At 44.1% G+C, this 10,611-nt stretch overlaps 1 protein-coding gene across 1 annotated transcript in view; it reads left to right on the forward strand.

The window, feature by feature from the left end:
* LOC147900247 (dynamin-like protein ARC5) overlaps positions 1–10,320 on the forward strand; it is a 50,677-nt gene extending 40,357 nt beyond the window's left edge. Inside the window, exons 18-19 of the mRNA XM_087376607.1 lie at positions 9,367–9,531; positions 9,691–10,320. Coding sequence (XP_087232733.1) covers positions 9,367–9,531; positions 9,691–9,816 — 291 coding nt within the window. The 3' untranslated portion in view covers positions 9,817–10,320. The remainder of the gene's footprint in view (positions 1–9,366; positions 9,532–9,690) is intronic.
* The last annotated feature ends 291 nt before the right edge of the window (positions 10,321–10,611 follow it).

A 10,611-nucleotide genomic window follows, 5' to 3' on the forward strand; every position in this document is an offset into this window, starting at 1 on the left:
GAGTGCTATTGCAGTGGCAAAGAATCCTGTGTTTCATGCTCGTACGAAGCACATTGAGGTTCACTATCACTACGTCAGAGAGAAGTTGCATGCAGGAGATATCAGTATGATCTATGTGTCAACACATGATAATGTTGCAGACATTTTCACCAAAGCACTTCCATGCGAAAAGTTTGAGGCATTTTGCAGTGCCCTGAACTTATCTCCTTTTGGTGATTGATCATTTCCTTGTACATGACATTGGCACTGCAGGGGGGTGTTAGAATTATTGTTATAATTTAGCAGTGACCAATGTAATGTAATAAGCAGGTTAGGGGTACTTTTCCGTCATTTTAGAGGTTTTTCCCCCTAACCACAGTTAGTTTACTAACTACGGTTAGTGAAGGATAAGGTTTTGTCACTTAGACTAAACCTATCCCACTCTTCAGTTGTATTACACTCTTCTATTGCAACTATTGCTTTCAGCTCTCACTCTCCTACTCACAGGAGCCTTGTACTCCACTCTCTCTCCTCAATTCTCTTCAATGAGCTCACTCCCAAGTGTATCTTGTCACTGTGGGCAGCCCTCTCTCTGGGCTCACATGTCTCTCAGTGTAGAAGATGATGATGTTAGAAATCAACCGAGGGTACACACGGTGGAATAGAATAGCCCAGGAGCTCACACAGTGTGTGTGTGGGATGTGGAATCACTAACTTCTTTACTTAATGTGCATCACATAGATGTGCAGACTCATCAATAGACAATGATCCAGCCAGATATAGAAACCACCAAAATAATATATTTCTGTCCAGAACTATGGACACAAAAAAGAGAGAGATTAAGAGTCCCACCAATGGTGTGGTCCTCTGATCTTACCACAAGGTACTTCTACCATTTGCCGGATATCTCTAGACTCGAGCCCGCGTGCTCCACCTCGAGCGTCTGCAGACTTTCTGTCCAGAATGTTCTTCTCCACCTTACTGCCTCGATACAGCCTAGGTGGGCGGCCTCCTGCGAGCTAGGTCTGCAGCTTCAAGGTCTCCTTCTCCTCCTGACTATAGGCCTAAAGGTAGCCCTGCTGCTGCTCCGTCTGCTGGTGGACTGGCTGCTTCAGAAGATGATGAATGAGGACCTGGAGGCCCTCCTTTTATAGTTCCAGGGCATGCTGCAAAAACCGACCAGTCAGGCTGCCTATGGCTGACCCAAACAGGCCAACCAGGCCCTGACCTGGTCTGCCTATAAATGCCCCTGTGGGGCCTTCTTTTCTAGGGCCTTTGGCCCACACTTCAAGGCAGGGGCCCAGCCCCTAGGTCAACCCTATGAGTGGCCTGGTTGGCTGGGTCTAACCAGCCCAACTAGCTCCTCCATGTGGCAGACCCCATCTGTTGGTCTGCCCCGCCCTGTTCAGTGTTGCACCATCTTCAAGGCCCTGCTGCAGGTCGTACACCTGCCCACAGACCTGCCAAACAGCTCACCTCCAAGGTGCCTATACCCCGGGATACCTTCGCCCTTTGGTGCTGCTCCAAATATGCCTCTGACAGGCCAGATCCAGGCTGAACCTCCATAGCCAACTTTCCGTCCATGAGCTTCATTTGTTGCAGCCAGCATGGCTCCTCTAGGTTCTTCTTTCTTTCTCTGATCTTTGCCCCCATGGCCGCCATAGTGCTGCCCATGTGGCCTTCTCTCAGGACTCAAGTCCACCTCCCCCATGCTCTTCTCATATGGGGGCTACAGATGGGGAGGTGACCTTTCCAACAGGTGTCTATATCTGTGTATGTCTCCAAGAAGCCACCTGGGTCAGAAAAAAGGGCACCATTAAAGTTCCATACAACCATACTCGGTTTGTTCTGTGCAATCCCCTCCCGACAATCACTTTGCCATCCCTGTAGGCAGCCCATTTCCCTGCTTCCCTTGCTGCCATTACACGTGTCATGCCTTCCCTTCTGTGCTCCTGCTGTAGAAGGGTGAGGTCATCATCCAAGTAGATTTTGGTCCCCTTCAAGGATGCTCTCATGCTCATGAGGGTGGACCTATCTATTACAGTCCGGAGTTTCAGCACTAAGGGTCTTGTTGGTATCTCCATCTTCCCTACCCTCCAAGCTGCCTCACACGTAAGGTTGACTCCCATCTTGGTAAATAGGGCTTGAGCATCTGCTATTGGGGTGTCTCTGACTATGAAGCCCCTAACTAGGACATTCATTGCTTTGCCGGCCCTTCTTTTCTCTTTCTCTAATTAGCTCTTTTTTAGGAGCTGCTGATCCTTTTTTAAGAACTTTTGTCCATTCAAGCATCACTTCTTTTCCCTTGTTGAGCTGTTGTGCAAACTCGGCATGTTTACCATTCATGGTAGCTTGCATTGCCTCCATCTCTTTCTTAAGAGCTGCATTTTGTGCTTTGAGCTCTTCCATAACTTTGTTGCCCCCATTTGATGTTATTTGCTTGCCCTTCATTTGTTGTAGCTCAGTCCCCAATATGTGTACTTTATCTTGTAGCTTGGTCTTCTCATTTTCCCATTCTGCCCTCTCCTTCTCCCATTCTTCTTTCTTGGCCTTCTCTTGCCTCCATTCTTCTTGTACCTTCCCACCTTCTTTCCTAATCTCAGCTAGTGTTTTGTCCACATGCGCTTCCTCAGCCAATAGGGCCACATTGGTGGCCTCCAAGCTGTCTATTTTTTCTATCAGCACGAGGCAGATTTTGTTGAGGCATGTGAGTACCTCTGTAGTGCCTTTGTGAGCTGTCCCTGTAGAGAGGGCTGCCATGGCTGTCTCCAAAGCTAGTTTGCTCCATGTGTCTTCTACTCCCGCCCTTGTAGGCATGGTGTCTGAGCCAATTGGATGAAAATGCAGTAAATTATTGGCTTACATGGAGCAGAAATGGATATTATATTCACATAATTATTGCCTTGGGTGACCTTCAAGCATGTTGGTAATCCTTCTCCCTTCCTTCTCGTTTCCTCATTCAAAGGTGCATTGTATTGTTGCTGAGCTTCCTTTTTGGACCTTTTCCTTCATTCAACTATTGATTCGGCTCTTGCTTGTTGTTCTCTAGTGTTTTTTTTTTCAAAGAATGTTGTCCTCTATGTAGGATCGATGAATAGAAAGAGAGAGAGAGAGCAAGGTACAAAGAGTCGATAGAGTCTGCCGTCACGTCAAAACTAGGATAGTGAAAAAAAGGAGTACAAGGTAGACCTAGGACTAAGTGTCCTAGGTGTCACATAGGACTAAGTGTCCTATTTGGCCTAAAAGGCACTAACACTTAGGTGCCTATATTTATGTCTACAAGGCACATACCATGGCCTATAGGGCATCACTAGAACCACCAGGAGATGGCCTACAACCCCCCCTCCATGGGATGGGCTGAAGTACTCTGGAAACGTCTCAGAATACCTGGTATTTTCTGGTCATGATGGCACATGTTCATCCAAAAGGATATAGCCACCTATGAATGTACAAGGGATGTCAGATCATGTAACAAAGGGAACCAAGTGTAAAGCCTATCGAAAGACTTTGAACTTGGGACAAGGAACTTGGAAGTGCCTTTGTAAACATATTTGCTATGTTGTCCTCTGTGGGAAGATAGGACAACTCTATGTCTCCTGCTGACAACCGCTCCCCAACATAATGATAATGAACTTCAATATGCTTGGTACGCGCATGAAACACTGGGTTACATGCAATGACCAAAGCACTCTGGTTGTCAGTGTAGACAATAGTGGAGGATGTTTGGCGAATACCAAGATCTGTAAGTAGTGAAAGCTGCCCTGTACTCAGCCTCGCAGCTAGATGTGGCAACTGTTGGTTGCTTCTTGCTAAGCCAAGAGATACATGAATTGCCAAGCAAAAAACAATTGCCAGTATGTGACACTCTGGTGTCGGAACATCTTGCTCAGTCACTATCCGTGTAAGCATGCATGGTAAGTGAACCCTAATCACGATAGAAGAGGGCTAAATCTTGAGTGCCTCTGAGATATTTGAAGACTCTCTTTACTGCCTGCCAATGCTGCGAACTGGGCATGTGCATGAATCTGCTGAGCTGAGATACTGCATACTGTAAGTCAGGTCTGGTGTGACATAAATAAATAAGGCATCCAACAGCCTGTTGATAAAGAGTGATATCACATGGTGGGTTTCCATCATGAGCTGAGAACTTGAAGCCAGGGTCCACTGGAGTAGAGATTGGCTTGCAATCCTCAAAGTGAAAACGATCAAGGAGCTGTCCAATATACTTGGATTGAGACATCATGATACCCCTCAACATGAACAAAGTGAATGCCCAAATAATAATGGAGCTGTCCCATGTCTGACATGTCAAAAATCTGCTGCAAATCAGCCTTGAAAGCTGCAATTTGCTGAGTATGTGGGCCCGTGATGAGCATATCATCCACATATAAAATCAGCACTAAAAAATCAGATCCACTCCCACGGACATAAAGAGTGGGTTCTGTGGGACTATTCTGAAAACCAAGGGATAGTAAGTGTGCATGAATTTTGGCATACCATGCCCTGGGTGCCTGCTTCAAACCATAAAGGGCTTTTCTAAGCCGGCATACCTTATTTTCAGAATTAACAACCTCAAAACCAGGAGGTTGTGTGACATATATTTCTTCCTGCAGATCCCCATGAAGAAAAGCAGTCTTGATGTCAAGTTGGTGCACTTGTCAATGATGATGGGCTGCAATGGCAATGACACATCTAATGGTACTAATCGTGGATGTGGGAGTAAATGTCTCCTCAAAGTCAATGCCTTGTTGTTGAGCATACCCTTTTGCAACAAGACGGGCTTTGTATCGATCTATGCTGCCATCAGATTTCCTTTTTAATTTGTAGATCCACCGGGTACCAATGGCATGCTTGCCAGGAGGGAGATCTACTAATTCCCATGTGTCATTTTTGGCAATGGATTGTAACTCAGCTCTCATTGCATCCATCCACTCTTTGCTGTCAAAAGCATCTTTATGGCACAAGGGCTCTTCATTGCAAGCTGTAGCAAGGAGTGCAAATTCAAGAAAGTGACCATGCATGTGTCTATTCCTTGATCTTGTCTGGGCAGCAAAAGGCTGATCTTGTTTGCTATCCCTCAATGTATCAAGAAGCCATCTGGGGACTTGCCTTTGCTGTCTATTGACAGCTCTTTCTTCAATGACTGCATCATGAATAGTGGGATCATTTTGTGCTGGAAGAGAAACCTGCAAATCAGCATGGGGTAGTGAAGGCTTCCTGCCTTTCCATGCTTCATAAGGTGTAACAGTCTTCAATGCCCGTGTAGGTGATCTATTCAGCACATAGTTGGCACACATCACTGCATCAAGCCAAAATTTATTGGGCAAAGACTTGGCCTTAAGCATGCATCTGGCCATCTCCATTGTGGACCTGTTTTTCCTTTCAGAAACAGGATTCTGCTGAGGAGTGTAAGGAGTAGTGCATGAGTGAATAATGCCCCGTGAAGACAGAAATGCATCAAACTCCTTAGACATATACTCTCCCCTCCTATGTCTGTTGAGGGTGACAAGCTTGCATCCTGATTCATTCTCAACCATATTTAGCCACCTCTGAAAGCATAAGAAAACTTCAGATTTGGCTTTTAAAGAATATACCCAGCAATATCTTGTGAAATCATCAATGAGAGTCTTGAAATATTTGTATCCTCCAATGGCATTTGTCCTCATTGGGCCACAGACATCACTGTGCACTAGCTGTAATTTCCTTTGTGAGAGTTTTGGACAATTCTTTTGAAAAGGAAACCGATGCATCTTACCCAAAAGACAACCCTCATACACATGTTTGGAAACTGTGTGAATTTGAGGTACATCATTTGCCATCTGCTGTGAATGTAGCTTTGCGAGAGCTCTATAATTGAGATGGCCCATTCTCTCATGCCAAAGATGAGTTTCAGCAAGCTGTGAATCTAAAATAGCAAATGCTTCAATAGAAAGTGCAGCTGAGTGATGATCAAGGTGATAAAGCCCTTTTGCAAAGTGCCAGTGAGAACTATGGCATTGTCATCACGAAGATCATAAACTAGGCTTCTGTAGCCATCAAAAATCACTCTGAAACCTGAAGTAGCAATTGCTGAAATTGAGATCAAGTTGACTTCAATTCCAGGCACAAAGAGAACATTTGTCAAAGTGATAGGATGACTTGAAATAGATGTGAGCTGCACATCTCCAATTCCTTTTACAGCATATGAAGCATTATTAGCACATGTGACAGTCCCCCCTCGAGGTGCATCAGCTAAAGAGTGAAACAATTGTCTGCAAGATGTGACATGCTTGGAAGCACCACTATCAAAGTACCAGGACTGAGCATCATTAGCAGTAAAGAGTGCATCAGCTTTGGAGGGATCAAATGAGCAATGAACAGCCCATGCCCAATCATCCTGAAGAGCATGTGCATGTGAAGCATCTGTTGGCTCATGGGATTCAATAGCATGTGAGGCATTAACTGTCAATCTTGCTTTCTTTTTCTCTGAAGCAATGCGCTTCTTGCATTCTGAAATGTCATGTCCAGGCTTTTGACAATAGTTGCATCTTTTCTTCTTTGACTTATCTGCTGTATTTTTAGATGCATGGGAGGAATTGCAGCTGCGATGCGCAGATTTTGGCTTACCCATAGGCTTGGAAGCCTTGCCTCTTCCTGTTTGCTGTGAAGCACATGCATGATCAGGAATAATGGCTTGTCTATTAGCTTTACTTTGCTCTTCTTGCAAAAGCAAAGAAACTAGCTAATCAAAAGAATAGTGGTTTGGATTACCCATGGCCACGAATCGAAGGATTGTAGCAAACCCTTGATACGTATCTGGCAGTCCATTCAATGTGGTACTGGCAAGCTGTGAATTTGGCACCACCTCATCAATGTTGGCAAGTTGTTCCATGAGGTCCTTGACCTTTGTCAGGTATGCATCCATAGAGTCACTTTCATTCATGCTGACTTTGTGCAATTGCCTTCTCAAATATGCAACACGTGCCTCATTGCGAATCTGATAGAGAGAAGCCAATTTATCCCAAGCATCCTTTGCTGTCCTGCAAGACCAGATGTGTGGAATAATGATTCTTCTGCATGATAAAGCAATACATGAATGTGCATTTGCATCTCTTGCATCCCATCTTGACTGTTCCTGAGTTGGAAGAGCAGCATCATCAGTGCTATAAGATGAGGCATCAGGAGGAGTACCCCCTACAGAGGGACCAGCAGTAGAGGCAACCACTATAGCATTGGCTGGCCTCAGATCAACCCCAGAAACAATATTCCACAAATGCTTTGCAACAAGAATATGTTTCATGAGATAAGAGCACATCGGATAGTTGGTGCCATCGAACTTATCATCTTCACGAAGAACGCCAAATAGATCTTGATTGTTCCCTGCCATAGCAAATGTGATACCCTGAAAAAGACCTGGAAACCCAAAAGTCTCAAGGCTATCACTGCAAAAAGCTGGCTGTCCAAAAATGACAGCAAATATCCTCAAATTTTCGACCCAAATCAAAGGGCAAGTGCAGATCTGACCCAAATGTGACTGTGGCAGGCAATGTTCACTGCAAAAACAGCAAATCTGGCAAAAGCCCCAAATTTAATGAGGGCAAATAGGCCAAAAAGAGGGCAAATGCAGAAAAGCCCCAAATTTTTGCTGAATTTTTTGCAAATGTGACCCAATTTATGATAATTTGGCCCAATGTATAGCCTCAAGGCTTGGAATTGCAAAAGTATGAGTTACTGTCCCAAACACCAGTTGAAATTGAGCTTCCAACACAAAAGCCCCAAATTTTGTTGACCTGAGTGATGACGTGGCACAATGTGACAGTCCTGAACCTGAAATTAACTGAAAACTTCAATTTTTGGAAGGATTTCAGTTGTCAACCTTGTCCAAAGTATTGTATTGACAGGTTGAAGGTCCAGATGTCAAAAGCCCTAATTTTTTCTGTTGGAAATTAGGGTTTGACAGTAAAAACTCTCAAAAAGACAGTAAAAGATTGCAAGAAATTTCACACGTGCCAAATGCTGTACCATATCCCGGAGCAAATACAATTGTACGGATGCCAGTACGGAAACAGGTACAATGCCTGTACGGAGGCTATACGATGCTTGTACATAAGCAGGTACTGGACAAGTACGATGTACTGAATGCAGTGCGAAGCAGATAATTGAATCCAATGTACAGATGTACGGATGCAGATAGGAGGTACGTACGGTGTACTGAATGGGTAGAGTGCTGGTATGATGTACGGAAACTGTACGACGCAGTACTATTGTATAGATACAGGTACGGGAAATGTACGGAACACAGCATACGTCTACGGAAAGTGCAGCGCAATGGAGCACAGTACGGCACAGTACTGTATAGGCACGACGTAGGTACGTTGTACGACAGCGCATGTACAACAATGTACGACGAGGGTACGGATCGTAGGTACGACGCTAAGCAGGTATGGCAGATGTACGGGGAAGCTGGTACGGGAATGTACGGGCTGTTGTATAGATTGCAATGTACGGCGAGTGTACGGATTGTAGGTACGACGTTGAGCAGGTATGGCAGACGTACGGGCAGTTGGTATAGAAATGTACGGGCAGTTGTATGGGACTGTACGGGGACAAGAAGCAGATCCGTGCTCTGATACCACTGTAGGATCGATGAATAGAGAGAGAGAGAGAGAGAGAGAGAGAGAGAGAGAGAGTCTGCCGTCACGTCAAAACTAGGATAGTGAAAAAAAGGAGTACAAGGTACTTGTACCTAGACCTAGGACTAAGTGTCCTAGGTGTCACATAGGACTAAGTGTCCTATGTGGCCTAAAAGGCACTAACACTACAAGTGCCTATATTTGGCCAAAATGATAAGAGGAAATTTAATCATTGGTACCAAGGATAGGCTGAGTGATACCATTCCATGAATTTGCTTCAGTTTTGAGTTCGTAGTGTTATTACCTTGGCCGAAGTGAGCCTTATTCTGTTTATTAGCACATATAGCTGGTCCTTAAGCTTGGTTGAATGATCTTATGGCAATTCTTTTCATTTCTTAGCCAATTGTGTCTGTCTGTCCTTATTATGGTGGGGTTGGATGGTCAGTTGATACCAGAAAGTAGGCTTCGTTGCAGTGTGTTCCTTGCATGCTTTAGGACTTGCTGTGCAGGAATAATTATTTTTGTGCTTAAAATTTAATAATAGCCTTATTTCACATTCAAAGTGATAGCAAATTCGCACTTGTAATGTCCCTCCTGACTTCTATATGGAGCTGCCCCTTCTGTCATTGAGTACCTGATTGGTTGGTTGGTTGAGCAGAAAATGGGTTTTTAAAAGATTTTTTTAAATGTTCTAACATATGCTGTCAAAAGGAAAGGAGCTTTTTGTGTGTATAAAGGTGGTCTCATACTATCAGTTTTTGTGGCGTGTTTCCAGTTCAACTGTTTTTTCCTTATGCCAGTGGTGGACAAGTTTCCTGCACTCCTTAGAGAAGATCTGGAAGTTGCATTTGAGGAAGACCTGGATAATGTTTTTGACGTAGCACAGGCACGCCGAGCACTAGAGCAGCAGAAAACTGACCTTGAATTTGAATTGAAAAGGGTAAGTATTGGGGGGCATCTCTGCAAAATAGGTGTCTTTTTATTTTTGATGCTCGTGTATATACTATCGGCAATAAGCGTTGCATTTTTAAGGCCTGGCTTTTGAGTTTGAGAGTGACTTAGTTTTGGGGTTATTGCTTATCGATTTCACTAATTGCAGGTTGAAAGACTCAAAGAAAAGTTTGCAGTCATACACCAGAGCCTTAGCAGTAATAATTCAACTCCCTTTCCCCGCCGATATATTCCTGAAGAGATGGCTGTGTTGAGGATCAGCGAAAGGTTATAGAATTTCTAAATTTGTACGATTGGATATATTCTAGTCGTACAAGGTATATTTACTTCATTCCCCGAGACTCAAATAGAGACTCTTTATTACTCATTTTGTAACAGAGGGCAGACGCACTGATAGACAGAAGTTTGAGATGAATGGGTTGCCATTGATAATTTTTTAGAGATTTGAAAGTGGAGTCCAGCTTTTGGGCTCCCAAAAGGTGAAGATGGTTTCGCAAATCCTCTTTAGCCATAAGAACACCCATTGCAGCTGTGAATATGGGCTCTTGTGGAGAGTGTTGGTCATGATTGGAACAAGGGCTGGAGCAAGTATCGGAGTAGCTGAACTATTGATGTTGGAGGGATGAATTGTACTTATTTTTGGAGGTCTCTGTAAGGTCAGCAGATCAGTCTCCTTTCATACTATCCTGACAATGAAGCTTTTAACGTCAGGTAATCAGTCTTGCCATTGTGTTGTATTCCATTGCATTTGGTTGCGTGCACTATCTAATTTCACAGTATATTGTATTGTACTATGGAGCTGATCTTAATGATTTTCTACTTTATGTGCTTGTCCACAAGGTCATGGCATTAAGATACATATATGCATTGACCAGGTTATTTTAGTAAGGTATTCATGGTTGCCTTGATTCTCAAGAAAGATCTCGGAAAATCATGAAACTGAAAGAATCAAATTCCCATTAGAGAGCATATGTTTGTGTAGGAAAACTGGCCAAATGCCGCCACGTGGATGCACTGGGTACGGGGGTCCCATTTCCCGCCCCATAGCCATGCAGAGCCTCCCCTTTAT

This window comes from Dipteris shenzhenensis, chromosome 7 (genome assembly GCF_047967505.1).
Source record: "Dipteris shenzhenensis isolate YYH24624 ecotype China chromosome 7, Dip_SZ_1.0, whole genome shotgun sequence".
NCBI classification, from domain to species: Eukaryota; Viridiplantae; Streptophyta; class Polypodiopsida; order Gleicheniales; family Dipteridaceae; genus Dipteris; species Dipteris shenzhenensis.